The sequence below is a fragment of the Propithecus coquereli genome, unplaced genomic scaffold, assembly GCF_000956105.1.
Source record: "Propithecus coquereli isolate 6110/MARCELLA unplaced genomic scaffold, Pcoq_1.0 Scaffold3, whole genome shotgun sequence".
NCBI lineage: Eukaryota > Metazoa > Chordata > Mammalia > Primates > Indriidae > Propithecus > Propithecus coquereli.
In genome coordinates, this window is record NW_012148618.1 from 6,824,208 (window position 1) to 6,840,421 (window position 16,214).

The window sequence follows — 16,214 nt, forward strand, 5'->3', positions numbered from 1 at the left end:
TGGTAACACACAGCTACCTTAAAAGTCTGGCTACATACCAAAAGCTGCTACTTTGATGATCATCGCTTGAATGTTAGATGATATCATCTCTCGAAGTAAATCTTCCTGGTTTCTCTGCCAAAGGTAAGCTAAAGGCTGGAGATCAAGCCTTTTACACCTACAAAATAAAAAGAAAAAAATCAGATGATATTGTAATGTCCCACACTTGGATCCATAGCAATTACTTTGATTTTAAACATAATGCTTCTTTCAAGGATTTTAGCATTTAAAATGCTTTAAAATAGATGCTTTGCATAATGAAGTTTATATATACAACATAAACATATTTAACATACATGGGCTATGTATAAACTGATAAAAAATGAATTCTCAGGCACACTAGAAATATTAATTTTAGTAAGACACTAAGTTTAGAAATCTATGTAAAGAGCTCACACATGCCAATGAATGATTATTCTCATTTTTAAAACTTCTGTGAGTATCAAAATTATGAAGCATATGCAAAATAGGCAAATGATTTATCCTAACAAAATAATCATACATTGATTAAATTTATAATAACTATGGTTCTATGAACTATTCTTATCTAACTTTGAGATTTTTTTAAAGAATCTGTCTCTGAGTAAAAAAAATACTAAGAACAAAAAGTACAATTTATTGAGCACCTAATATTCTGCAGGCATTGTACCAGATACTTTACAGTATTGGTACAGTAGAAAGAATATAAGTTTTGGAGTCAAGACAAATCTGGGTTTGAAACCTCATTCTGCACTCTAGCTACATGGCTTTCACAAGTTAAGTAAAATCTAACTCCATGACTTTAGTTTCTTAGTTCATAAACAGGGGCAAAAATATTTCCTTTCAAAGTTCTTGAGAAGATTAAAAGATTATAAAATGAAGTCAACCTTTACTCTTCTTTTCTTCCAATCTACCACAATACAGAATTGTGATCATTCCTCACCAATACCACTGCTGACAACCTGATCTGAGCCACCATTATCTCTCATGTCAATTTCCTAATTTCTTTCCATGTTTCCACCCTTTCCCCTTTAAATCCATTTTCAATACAGTAGCCAGTGCGATTCTTTTAAAACATAAAATGGATCAAAGCATTCCTCTGCTCAAAGCCCTCCAGTGGCTTCCCATCACTTTAGGTGAAAATCCTTGCAAAAGACCCTGATTACTTTCATGCCTCATTTCCTACTACTCTTCCCCTCACACTCCATCCACCACCCCTCACTTGCTCACTCTTGCCTATTACACTAGCTGTGTTCCCTACTTTTCTTCATGCCTTTGCTTAAATGTCACTTTCTCAATTAAAGGTAATATAGATAAAGAATGTAAAAAAATACCTGAACAAAATACGTATTCAATAAATGGCAGGCAAGGTCAAGTGACTTGCACAGTCACACAGCAAGTGGCTGAGATAATGTATCAATTGAAAAATATAGGTCTAAAACCCATTATTCCCAGTGTCTCCTATCATCCCTATCATCTGTAAAGTTGCCTGGCTGACCTTTCAGGCCTACACTGATCTCTCTCTCTCAGAAAATCTCAATACTTATTAAACATTCTACATGTTTGGTCATTTACTCATATGTGGCCTTTAAAAAAAAATCACTGTTTTTTTCTTATACATATACTCTGTTTCAAAGAAACCAAAACCTTCCTCACCGCAGAGACTGCTTTATGTAATTTTCCTTTTTAAAATGTCTCAGAGCATCTAAGGCAGTGCTGAGGCATTTAATAAATACAAAAATAATAAAATTTAAATTTACCCTTGTAATGCAAACATTACAGTTCTTGCTGTCCTCTCACCAATGCTTACTAATCAAATTAGCCTCTCTCTTTTTTTTTTATTTCAGCATATTATGGGGGTACAGATGTTTAGGTTACATATGTTGCCCTTGCCTGCCCCCCAAGTCCAAGTTTCAAATATGTCCATCCTTCGGGTGGTGTGCATTGCACTCTCTTTTTTAGCCAAGATTGCTTTTTTATTGAAAAAAATTCATTCCTCCTGTCCTTATTACAAAATTCTTGGTTCTTGCTTTAAAATTCACAATCTTTTGACTATTTTTAGACTTAAGTCAAACTTCTTGACCTATTTAAATTTTTTAACAGTTTAAAATAACATGGCTCAAATAAACTTGCTCTGTAAATCACTGATGCATTTGACCTTGTGACATTTATTAAACAATGTATATCTTGAAAATATAATGATGGAACACAAACTACATATTGGGGATAGCCTAATGCAAAAGTGAGTTTGGAGACCAATGAACTCCCAGTAACACCATTTTAAAAATTTCAAGGATAAAATTATTGTAGATATGCTTTGTGGTATAAAATCTGGTAATATTAAACCAGATGTTGAAGTATACCTAAGACGGCATTTTGAGAAAGTCTTGCTTCTACCCAATGTATGTCGTGGGCCCTTCTTCCATGTATATATAATGAGGCAGCCTCCTAATCAGGAGCACATTTGCATTTGGTTTTTTAACTTTCATAAATAGATCAGCCCTATCCTCAGTATGACTATCCATTAAACCATGTGGGTTTGAACTTATTAAAAAACACAAATTTGGAAACTAAATAATTCTCAGAGAATATGACCTAAAACTTAATAAGAATAATATTATCACTAACATATGGCTTAAGGGATATGCAATCCATCTTCATCTGTAGATCAAAAGTAAACAAGTAGAATGTAAGGAAAACTTCCTCAAAATACGCATGCTTGACCTCCTCCTCTACTTCCACCACCATCATCCATTGTTTAAAGATTCTCACCTCTAAAATGTGAGATCATTATATTTCTTTTCACTTCCCTATGCTTTGCCCTGCTTTCCCTTTATTCACTTTTAAAATTATGTATTTTTTTAACTGCCTTAAATTCACCATGGAATTAGAGAGAAAATAAATAAAATAAAAATATAACTTAAGTTTTCAAATCTATTAATATGCAGGTTCTTAATGAGATAGTCAAAATAAGTGTTTCTTTATGAAGAATATAAAATTATTACATAAATTCAGTCGTTATCTTACTTTCATTAATCCTTTTGACTGGCAAAATCACTTATTTACAGATTAAGTTGTACTCAAGAAAAATAATGGAGTCCATATTTTCTTTTTTACTAATATAATTATGCTAAAATCTATATGATATAGAGTTTTTATCCAAATAAAAATGAAAAATAAATTCATTCAGGTGGTCAACATTAAATAATCAATATTATCACTTAATTAATCTTATGATTTTTTTAATAGATCAATAAAATTGACTATTTAGGTATTTGTAGCTAAATGTTTTACTAGTGTTACATTCCTTACGGGAGTGAGGGAGTTACGGATGGCAGGAAGCAACAATCTAAATATTCCTTGAAAGTTGAATGGCTTTATATATAAGTATTTCAATCACACATGAATATTTCTGGCCAAGAACTGAATTCTATGAACCAAAGAGAAAGAGATTCCTTAAGCATTTTTTCCTTTAAAATATTATGGCATTCCTTCTATTAGCTCCTGATTTTTATTATGAAAGATGATGAGTTAAAAGAGATTAAAAGTGTGTACTAAATCAAATTGAAGATAATACTTCTCACTAAAAATCTTTGTCTGAACTCTTTATTATAAATTATTTTTCCTTATAGCAAGTTAAGAGTTTTCTCATGTGTGATAAGGGCAGAAAAAAGTAAAAGTGTAACTTTTATTATTTAGGTAAATACATACATTTAGTTCCATAAGGCATGTAGAGTATCATAACTACTTATGATTTGAAATTATTTATTTTTTACTAATACAGATTCTTAAAATATATATACTTCAAAAATTAACAAATTATTGAATGTTCTCTTACACATTTTCTACTCGAACATGCTGATAGTCAGAAAGTATAGCACCTACTGATATCCCTTCTACTTCTTCTTTTTCCTGAAAATAAACAAAAAATATAATTTTAAAAATTAATAAACATGACTCTGCATCATGCTCTGAAAATTATAAACGAACTGTGTCTCATCTAGAAAACCATCTTGAAGCAGCATAATATAATCCACATTCAAGAAAAAAAATACATATTTAAATCATCTTCTCAGGAAAAATAATTATTCTTTTACTTAAAATTTAAATAACTATAGACTCCTTTTCATGGGGAAAGCAAAGACTTAGGCAGCACTTCCAAAATGTTTCACATTTAACATATTTTTAAAGACTCACTGATGTTCAATGAAAACTTTTGAGAAATTTCTATTTAAGGACAATATTTTCCCAGATTGAGTAACTTTTTTTAAATTAAGCAATGGCATAAATAGATAAGGGAACATAATAATAATCTTAGAAAGAGAAGATTGACGTAGAAGCATTCAGAAAGCAGAGATGGTAGAGGCATTGCCTGAATAACAGTATAACACAGTAGATAAAGAATTCTGTGATGGGAAGGAAGCAATGAATTATATCAACATAGTTATGACTGAGAACACCCAGCAGTATATACAGCACAGTTCCACAGGAACAAGGGCTAGCCTGTCCGGAATACTCATTAATGAGCTGGAGGAGAATGTAAATTCAACTATGATCAAATTTGCAGATGATACAAAGCTAGGATGGATTAAAAAGAAAAGAAAAGAAGATCAATCAAGTACATGGATGAATATGAACAACTTGGGGATTTGAAAGGACAGGTCCAAGATGAGATTTAATGCAAAGAAGTATAAGATAATACACTTAGGGAAGAATAATACACAATATGGATATAAACTAGGGAACTGTTATCTAGAAAATAGATACGAAGAAAGTGACTAGGGGATAATTACTAATAACAAAGTGAATAGAAATTCTCTGAATAGGCACAAAAGAAAATCCATCCCAGCATATGGATGTAGTGAAGAAACCATTTCAGAGAGATGATTTCATTAGTAATACTCTGGTCTTACCAAACTTGGAAACCTATAAAGAAAAACAATAATGTTTCACATAAAAAAAAAAAGTAATATTTCAAGACATACTGAAATAACCCTGTGTGCCCTAAAAGAATGCCATAATAAATAAACAAAAATGCACAACAGGAATTTTTCATGTCTTTGGAGATGAAGTCAATTTAAAATTTCTCCTCTGAAATGACAGAGAAATATCTGCCCAAACCACCCCAAAATAAAATAATTATTTCTATCAGATAAGGTTTCAGGAAAAGAGCTATTTCCTTTACTTTCCTATTTCAGCAACTTTGTGAGAACATTTGCTTATAACCTTTCTCTAACCTTCCTAGTCATTTTCTTTTCATAAAAGTCATTGTATTCATTAGAAAAAGTCATGGCATAGTGTTCCTCATTAAATGCAAATATATTAATAGCATAGATCATAGAGTAGTGAATAATGTTATCAAAAGATCAAATTTTTAGTTACACTCCTACACCATACAGTTGTTTATATAAAGTTCTGCTATAAGAAAATATGAAGTACTGAATGTTATTAATATATATGTATGGGTGCGTGTGCTTACATGAGTGTGTTTCCTTATAGATCATGGAAACAAAGATCAGAGCCACTGGTGTTTTTCTCCTTAAACTAAGTCAAACCATTGTTAAAATAATAATTGGCCCTTATTATCCATTTACCATGCACTAATGTGTTATGTTATGATTCTCATTTAATGCTGACCACAACCTTGAAACAATTAATTTCTTCTTATTATACATGTATTCTTTGGAATTCTCTTCTACTCTCATCTATTTTATTTTCTATTTGATAACACCTAACTAATCAGCTCTAGAATCACATACCCAGCTAAATTCTGACTGTTCCACATTAAGTCTGTATGTAGATCATTAGTGGTATTTGTTCAATAATCATAATTACTACTACCCACTAGAAATCCAGCCCTATTACCTACTACCTCTGTGATTTTGAATGTTACTGAATTTCTCTGTGTCTCAGTTCCCTGATCTGTAAAGAGAGGATAATAATAATACTTCTTGTTTCCTAGGGTTTTTATAGTCAGATGAAGATTGAGTAAAATAATCCAGGTAAATAACACAGTATCCAGCACCTAGTAGGCATTCAGTAAATATTTTCTTCTTTTTTTATTATAATCTTCTTTATTACTCTTCTATAATTACTTGTCTTTCTAGTTCTACTACTACTGACTACTACTATAGTTGTTCCTTAGTATCTGTGGAAGACTAGTTCCATCACACGCCCCATCCCCAACCAAAATCTGAGGATGCTCAAGTCCTTTATATAAAATGGCACAGTATTTGTAAATAACCTATATACATCCTACCATATACTTTAAATCATCTCTAGATTACTTATAATACCTAATACAATGTAAATGCTACATAAGTAGCTGTTATACTGTATTATTGGTTTTCTTATTTGCATTTTTAATTGTATTGTTATTATTATTCTTTTTCCCAAATATTTTCAATTCGTGTTGGTTGAATCCGCAGATGTGGAACCCATGCATATTGAGGGCTACTACTATTAGATGAAAGCCTAACTCATTCATTTGACAGATAAAGCCCTTCATTCCTGGGGTTTACCACTTTTCTTTCTCATCGTTGCTTCTTGATACTAGCCAGCCTACTAACCCTTGACACTCCATATAGTTGCAACAAACTTTTCCAGGACAGTGTGTCCTTAACAATACAGGTAATAAGTAAGACTTCTGTTATTCCTTAATTGTTCTGAACATAGCTACAAACTTTGAATAAAGGCAAAACAGACCTTTTAAAGATAAAGATCTATCCTATAGTCAACCTACTCTGTAGAAAAAAATATAGCTAGGTTCAGGCCCTGACCTTTGACCTGTATCAACTCGGTTGCGGGGGAAGTCAGTAAATTAACAATAGTGGAAAAATGACAGCACTGGAAGTATCAGCAGAGAAAAAAACAGAATGGCTACTAGAATAAACTATCATACTGTGGCAGCATAAAGACTTAGCCAAATAAATTGATTTATGCCATAATTGAAATAAAAACGAATATGCTACAGAAAATCATTAATATAGACTCTGGGACCTAGAAATTTGGCCAGATTCGAACCAACTTCCCATGATCCAATTCTATGTCTACTAAGCAAGCTTCAGACTATAATTTAGGTTGCCTTATTACTTTCCATCCCAAAACGTTTATACTAGGCCATCAATATGTGCTTTCTCACCTGTTTAATACAAGTACTCTACATTGTAAATTAACAAATTTGCACTCCGGCTTATACATTTAGTCTTAAATCAGTTTGGTTTGTTAGTCTATAATAGAAATACTGATAACTTATAGGGATGCTGTCAAAATCAAGTCTCTAGCTTGAAGAGCTAAACAATAGTGCTCACCAAAGTAGTATTATCAAACTTAATCAGCCATATAACTTCCCAATGACAATGCTAATTGCTATGTCATCATTCTTTGTTTCTCTGAATATTAAAACATACAACCAAAAATGCTTTCTATGTCCATACTGTGTACCAGTTTCATAAAGAAGATTACACTTTTATTGTTGAGAAGTTCAGGCACCAAAATTCAGTATTAAAGAAAGTGATATGAGGTATCTTAACTGGGATCCAGTTAAGATGACTATCAAAAAATAACAAATGCTGGCTGGGGTGCAGAGAAAAGGGAATTGTTATACACTGTTGGCGATAATGTAAACTGGTATTAGCCACTCTAGAGAATAGTATGGAGGTTCCTCAAAAAACTACAAATAGAACTACCATATGATCCAGCAATCCCATTACTGGGCATTTATACAAAAGAAAGGAAATCGGTATGTCGAAAAGTCATTTGTAGGCTCATGTTTATTGCAGCACTATTCACAATAGCCAAGATATATAATCAACCTAGGTGTTCAACAATAGATGAATGGATAAAGAAAATGTAGCATATAGAATACTATTCAGCCATAAAAAAGGAATCAAGTTCTGTCATTTGTGGCAACATGGATGGAATTGGAGGACATTATGTTAATTGAAATAAGCCAAAACAGAAAGTTAAACACTGTATGTTCTCCCTCATATGTAGAAACTAAAAAATGTTTATCTCATAGAAGTAAAAAAGTAGAATAAAGGATATTAGAGGCAGAGAAGGGTAGGGGTAAGGGAGGATAGAGAGAGATTTGTTAAAGGATACAAAATTACAGCTATTGAAGGAATAACTTCTAGTGTCACACACCACCACAGGATGATTATAGTTAATAATAATATATAGTTTCAAATAGCCAGAAGGAGAATATTGAATGTCCCCAATACAAAGAAATGATAAATATTTGAGATGATGGATATACTAATTACTATAATCTGATCACTATATATTTATGAACACATCACTTTGTACCCCATAAATATGTACAATCATTATATGTCAATTTTGTAAAAAGAATTAAAAAAAAGAAAGTCACATAAAAACAAAAGCTAGGCAAAGTTCCACAGAGGATATGACTCCTGGGCCAATCTTCAAGGACATACTTGATTTTGTTAAGAAAGAAAAAAAGGTTGTGGGGTACAATTCAGAGTGAAGAATATGGGTCAAGACAAGAAAATAAAATGCTTGGCATATTAGGGGATGGTCAGCAGTGTGGAGTAGCTGGAGTCAAAAGCACACATCAAGAAATGGAAGGAAAAGTAAGTTGGGATCAGATTGTTCAGAAACATAGCCTGTGTCCTGAAGGCAATCAAGAGCCCATCCCTATAAGACATTTTTAAAAACCAACTCTATAGAGGTACAATTTATGTACGATAAACTGCACCTATTTAAAGTGCACAATTCAATGAGTTTTGAATTGACACCAGTGAAATTGGTACCACAATCAAGATACAAACCAGTTTGATTACTCCCAAAAGGTTCCTTGTGTCCCTCTGCAGCCGAATCCTCCCTTCACTCCTGGCTTCAGGTAACTATTAATACTAATCTGCTGTATGCCATTATATATTATTATGCATTTTCTTAATTGTCATATGAATACTATCATGCAATATATATTCTTTTGTTTCTAGCTTCTTTCACTCAGTATAATGATCTTGAGATTCATTCAGATTGTATATGCATCCACAGTTCATTCCTTTTTATTCCTTTTTGTCCATTGTATAGATATACCACATTTTATTTATCCATTTACCTATTGAAGGATATTTGGGGTGTCCCCAGTTTGGGATTCTTGTAAATAAAGCCACTGTGAACTTACCTGTATGTCTTTGCATAAATATATGTTTTCATTTCTCTTGGGTCACATAGGATTTTAAGAAGTGAGATACGATCATATTTACATGTAGAAGATAATCCTTGTGACAGTGTGAAGGACAGACTAGAGAGTATAGAAAGAGAAGAAGGGGCCTGGTCTGAAAGTATTGAAAAATGCAGATAATAGGACAAATTCCAAAAACAATTTAGGGACAAAAAAATAGGACATGGGAACAATTTGTTTGCCAGGTATCTGTCTTAGTGTGGCTCAGACTGCCATAACAAAATACCATAGACTAGGTGGCTTAAACAATAGAAATTTATTTTTTCATAGTTATAGAGGCTAGAAGTCTAAGTTCAAGGTGCCAGCATGGTCAGATTCTCTTGAGGGCTCTCTTCCTGCCTTGTAAATTGCTGTCTTCTTGCTGCGTCTGTGAGGGTCCCACCCTCATGACCTCAATCTAAACCTAATTATCTCCCAAGGGATCCATCTCTAAACATCATCACATTGGAGCTTAGGGGTTCGATATATGAATTGGGGGGCACAATTAGTTCATAGCACTATCCAAAATAGATAAACCTGTTAGGTAATTAAATACAACTCTGGTGCTCAAGAGAGTATAGAAAAATATGTGGGTATTGTCAGCATATATTTGAAGCCATAGGCACAAACAAGAGCCTCAAGAAACAGGATACAGAGTGAACCATGTAAGCAGAGGGAGGTGAAGGAGAATTCAATGAAGACATTAGAAAAGAGTGGCCATAATGATAAGAGAAACAACCTGGCTATAGGAATGGTGTGTGTGCAAATAGAAAATTTTGATGAAAAGGGAAGAATAAAGTAATAATATTACCACGCACCCAGTATGTACCAAGATTTAAGCTAGGCACTTTGTGTATCTTACCTCAGTTATTCCTCAGAACAATCGAAAATGCTATTAAAACTGACTTTCTATGTGAAAAAAAACAAGGTAATTAATTAACCCATTCAAGTTGACATAGGTGGTAATATGAATACCTAGCCTTTAAATCAAGGACTATCTGCTAACCATGCCTGTGCTCTTTCTTATACACATAGTACCAGATGCTGTAGAAAGTTCAACAAAACTATTCTATTTTACAATTAGGATGTTGATTATGACCATGTGGAGAAAGTTGCAGTCATGCTTGACAGAAGAAAAAATAAACATTTGAATGGAAGACACGTACATTGCCAATTCTTCAAAAAATAAATTTTAATCCTCAGAGAAATAAATATGATTAATCAATACATAAATATCTATTACTAAATTCAACACAATTTAGAGAATTTGGAGAGTTTAATACACATTAAATTATATTCTTGTCATCGAGATGCCCAAAAGCTAATCAAGTAGTTAAGACTGAAGGGGAAGAAAATAAAAATTAAAAATAATAATTTGGTAACAGAGAAGTTAGAAACAAAGACTGGACCCTAAATAGGCTGGCACATTGCTAAACCACAGGGGCTCTCAGAAGCAAGTGGAAACTATTTAGCTGAGGCCATTATCACCATAAATGATGAATGTATAAGTTCAACTCAGGAAATAAAGTCAGCAATAGCATCACTGAGTACTAGAAACAGCAGTGCATAATGTCATTAAACATTTATATTAGTTACTACTCTCAACAATGCCTCGAGGTAGATTATCATTATCTTCCTCATTTTGTAAATAAGGGACATTAAGAGATTCTTACCAAGTCAGCTATGACCAAATAGAAAAGCAGACATCACAAGCCCATTTGTTGCTTAGATCACTTCCCTCTCCCACCCTATCTTTGTCAATGTGAAAACCTGCAAGACTGCTGGGAAAGCTACAGACAGCTATCTGACCTATGTTGACAATTATTACCATACAGAGGGCACTTCCTAAAGTAAACACATATAAATTGGTAAAAACATAGTTTCATTATTACCACTATTTTCATACCTACCTCTAGGCAAAAGGACACATATGTCAAGAATTTATTCAGAAAGAGCCAATATATCAACACAATGTTTTACGAATCCAAGCAAGGGCTGAATACAGATGATCGATTATGATTCTTAGAATACATTTTTAATTGTTAATGTGGAAGAAAAGCCACAGCAATCTCTTAAAGTTTCTCCACCGATGCTAGGAAGGATTATATAGCAACCAGTTGATTTTTACAAAACTGGGAGTGTCTGCATGCAAGTACAAATATAAATATTTATATATTTATATGTGTATAAATATGTATATGCATGTACATGTATAAATAAAGTTCAGCCTTTGGTCTTTTAAAGAAAATGAAAGAAATTCATAGTTCTGGTGAGTTTTTTTTTTATTTTATTTTTTTAAGAAAGACAGACAAGCCTTCTTCTGGAAGAATACATGGCACACTGCTAATGGTGATGACTTACCCTGGAGAGTGGGATTGGGTAGAGAATGAGAAGAAAGGGCAGTGATTTCTACTTTTTACTTTATATGCCCTTGTGTTTCTTGAAACTTTTTTTACCAAGAATATGTAGTTGGAAATTTCTAAAAATTTACATTGAAAAAGGAAAAAAAGGGATAATGCTCTTTAAAGAACCACTCAGCTCTACACAGAAGGAAAGCTATATTTCTCCCCTAAAATTTCAGCATTTGAATATCCTAGGAAAACACTTTTGAATTCTAAGTTAGGTTACAGATTCAAAACAAAACTCCTGATTTAGGCACATATACCCATCCCATATAGAGATCCTTCCATATTGCTCCTCATCTTAGGAAATGGCACTACGTAGACATTGTTATTCAGGCCACAAATCTTAGAGTCAGCCATGATTTCTCTTTTCATTATGACCAATCAAGCAGTATTTCTATTAGATCCACCTTCCAAAAATATCCAGAATCCAATTACTTCTTATCACCTCTACCATTTACCACTATAGTCCTAACAACCATCACCTCTTAACTGCTATGAAAGTTACCTAGCTGGCTTCCCTAAGTCCACTCTTTCTCACTACAATGTATCTCCACAGAGAAGCCAGAGTAGTCTTACAAATATAAACCAGAACATGTAGATTCTTCCATTAAAAATCCTCCAGTGGCTTCCCATCCTCCTACTTAAGAGTAAAATCCAAGCTCCTTGTGGATAGTCCACAAAGAACTTTATAGCCTAGACTCTGCCAACCTCTCTGGCATTACCACCTACTACCACACTGGAGTGCGTATTGTTCCTAAAACAGCTAAGCTTGTTTCTGTCTCAGAGTTGTTGGGTTTACCTTTCCCTGTTCCTGCAACATACCTCTCCTGGAATGCATGTGGCTCATTCTCTCACTTCTTTCAGGTCTCTGCTCAAATATCTCATATAGGACTTCTCTGACTTCTTTCTCTTATACAGCCCTCTTACCCCTTCACTGTCACTCTCTATTTCCTTGCTCCGACTTTATTTTCTTCATAACACTACTTAACTACGTCAAATATTTACTTATTTACTTTTTTAATGTCTGCCTTCATCTCTATGACGGTAGATTTTGGTCCTGTTCTCACTGTATCCTTGGCTCTAGAAAAGTTCCTGGGACAATATTTGATAAATATTAATAATTGAATAAAATTGACTATGTACAATTATAGTATTTCTTTATCTTTTTTTTTTTTTTTTGAGACAGAGTCTCCCTCTGTCGCCTGGGCTACAGTGCCATGGCGTCAGCCTAGCTCATAGCAACCTCAAACTCCTGCGCTCAAGTGATCCTCCTGCCTCAACCTCCTGAGTAGCTGGGACTACAGGCACATGCTGCCACACCTGGCTAATTTTTCTATTTTTAGTAGAGACGGGGGGGGTCTCACTCTTGCTCAGGCTGGTCTTGAACTCCTGACCGCAAGCGATCCTCCTGCCTTGGCCTCCCAGAGTGCTAGGATTACAGGCGTGAGCCACCACACCCGGCCAATTATAGTATTTCTGTACTTCAACAATCACTCCAAAATAAAACTAAGGCAATAAGTATAAATAAAAATACCATTTTGTAACATACATGACAAAGGGTTAACATCTTTGTCTTTCAAATCAATAGGGGACAAGTTAATACACCAATAGTAAAAATGGGAAAAGGATATTAATAAGCAATTTTTAAAAGAATAAATGCAAATGACTAATTGTAACTTTAGAAAAACAAAGGAAATACAAGCTAATTTTAGATACTTACTGTCAAACAAATATATCTGTGTATATTTGTGTATATAAAATTTGATTAACACTCACACTTGATGAGGGTATGGAAAATTGCATAATCTCAGATACCACTGATATGGCTATTACTAGTGCATCCTTTCTGCAAAACATTTTTGCAATATGTATCATGAATCTTTATTATTTTTAATCTCTTAGGCTAAACAATTTCAAATTTATATCCAGAAACTTAGTCTATAAAAATAATTGTAAATGTGCACAACAGTTGATGTATAAGGATATTCATCATATTTATATTTTGCATATAATTGAAACAAAAATTAGAAAATCCTAAAATTCCTAATAATAGAAGAATTTAAAAGAGAAAAAACAAAGCAGGCATTAAAAACCATATTTTTAAAAGGTATGTACTATAAGGAATTACTTATAAATTTAAGTGAAAAAAATGTACAGAGTATACACTAAAATATATGGATTTTTTTGAAATATCCATAGGCATAAAAAGAGGACCAGAAGTAGACCAAATTATAATAATGCTTATTTCTGAATAGAGTTATTTCATTTTTGCTATTTTATTTCTAACTTTTTACTTTCTCTAATGTTTTTACAACATGTGTATTACTTTCTTAATCAGGGGAAAAGTTATTAAAATACATCTATGGATATATGTATTCATCTCAGCCCATGTGCTAGCAAACTGTCAAGCAAAATTATTCCTGTCTTTATCAAACAATAACTTAAAAAGTCCTACAGTGTGAGAGGTCCTATAACAGGAAGGGTAAAAAACATTTGAAAATAGCACAGTTGATATCCTTAAAAAATTAAAACTAGTGGTGAGAGATGCAGGGAAATTCATGTAAAAAAATAAGTAAAATATGTGACATAAGTCTATAAACAGTATAATAGACCACAAGGGAGGGAACTCTTGTCCAGATGATGACATTAGGAAATACCTATTAAAAAAAAAATTACCAAAAATACTAAATAATCAGAAATGTTGACCCTTTGTCCTTTTTGACTATAAGAAAATAGATGCATAATAGATAATAGCTTCTATGACTGTCTTCCTACATCCTCCTTAATGTAGCATTTATATACAAAACCCAATACATATTTTTTCAAAGAAAAAATCTGGCTCTAAAAAGAAATATAAATAATTTATCTGCCAACAAATCTACACAATCCTAATCGTTGATCTTCACTTGGTAGCTGATTGTGTGGTTTAATTTTCCATTATTAAGCAAACAATTATTAATAAGAAGGACCCAATATGCCATTAGTACGATTCTAATCACCAAAAGAAAAATAAACATGGACTTGTCCATAGAGCTTATAACCCAGTCCTAAAGACTTATTAACGACTACTGTCAAAACCAGTGCACTAAAGTATCAGGAACATACACACAGATGGAAATGGACTCCTGTACACTACTATAAAGTATACCTGATGCTGTATTCTCATTCATATGCGAAGCTCCACCACATTGCAGCTAAAAGGAACCCAATACAGAGATTGGGTAGATGAAAGCATTCAGCCATATGGCAACAGTGATAATTACAAGAAGGGTTTAAAGGTAGAAGTCTAGACCTACATTAGACTCTGCTCATTCAATATTCACTTGTCTCAATACTGAAAGGTTGGCTCACAAAGCCAAGAAGATAACTGAAAACAAGCTGTCCCTCTTTTTAATAAATGAAAACTAGGTCTACTTCTTCCAAAGATGAGAAGATATGTGGCTTACATTTATCAGGGATATTGTTTTCTTTGAAAAATGTCTCAGTTACCAGTATTATTCTGTTAATGAATTCCTGCCTGTTGAGGAAAAAAAAAAAAATGATCTGCTGATTTTAAAGTGTTTTTCATCTGAAAGGCATTCCAACATTTTTAATATGAGCCATTCATTAAAGAAGCGCACTTGCATTATAGCTCTGAGTGGCAATATTTGGACTTCTGGCAACATGACATTATTAAATAAGAAACATTTATGAATGCCAACGATGTTCTAGGGTCTGGATAACTAAATAAGAAATTTATATGGCCAGTAAAGTATTAGATGCTTTTTCCTTAAACTTTCAATTCTTCCCTTTGGTGGAATTACACAAGTCCAGACTAATAAAAATAACCACAGAAATGAGTACTATTTCATATAAAATAATTCTGAAAGTGACACTTAGAATTTGCAAGCAATATATTCAGGCATTTGACTAAAAATTTTGCTTTACTTGTTAAAAAAGCTTTTGTTTTTCTTAACATCATCAATATAAAAAAATTCTAAAATGGGAAATGATCACCATCTGGAGTTCTCCCATTAAATAGTGAGCAGATGACAGAGTATTAGGTCACTAATTTGTAGCATTATTATCTCTCATTGTGGGCTTTCTCAATTAAATGGAGGAAAAATTGTTAAGGCTGAAAATTAAATGACAAAGAAATTGCAGAAGATTATAATAATTTGTCAGTTATTTCCATTTAATACTAACAATGTATTAGTTTACTTTTGAGTCTCCATCTTAGTTGCAACAATATGAAGTCATCCCAGATCAAGTTCAACCTACACATGAAACTAAACAGAAGTCTAGAATTATATTTGTTTGTTTTTTCCTTGAGTTTCTGAAGATATTCTTCTTGCTATAAAAAAAAAAAAATAAGGTAGTACTTTGAGGTCTTCTGTGAAACACTTTAACAACAGCAACAAAAATAAATAAACACAGGATTAAATTGTTCAATTCCTGTTAGGAGAAAAAAGCAACATTCATTAAACTTAAGCCCGTTATCCAAAGTGGGGCACCACAAGAGCAGCAGAACGGGATCCATTTGTACTCACCATCAAATTGGTATTAACTAATCAACACATAAATGCACATATCAGAACAACATCTATTGGATGCTGGGG

General features: G+C 32.9%; 1 protein-coding gene across 1 annotated transcript in view; it reads right to left on the reverse strand.

Moving 5' to 3' along the window:
• Window positions 1-16,214, reverse strand: part of DPH6 (diphthamine biosynthesis 6) — a 209,078-nt gene that overhangs the window by 111,950 nt on the left and 80,914 nt on the right. Inside the window, exons 4-5 of the mRNA XM_012649214.1 lie at window positions 3,857-3,930; window positions 39-157 (exon numbers count right to left, since the gene is read on the reverse strand). Coding sequence (XP_012504668.1) covers window positions 39-157; window positions 3,857-3,930 — 193 coding nt within the window. The remainder of the gene's footprint in view (window positions 1-38; window positions 158-3,856; window positions 3,931-16,214) is intronic.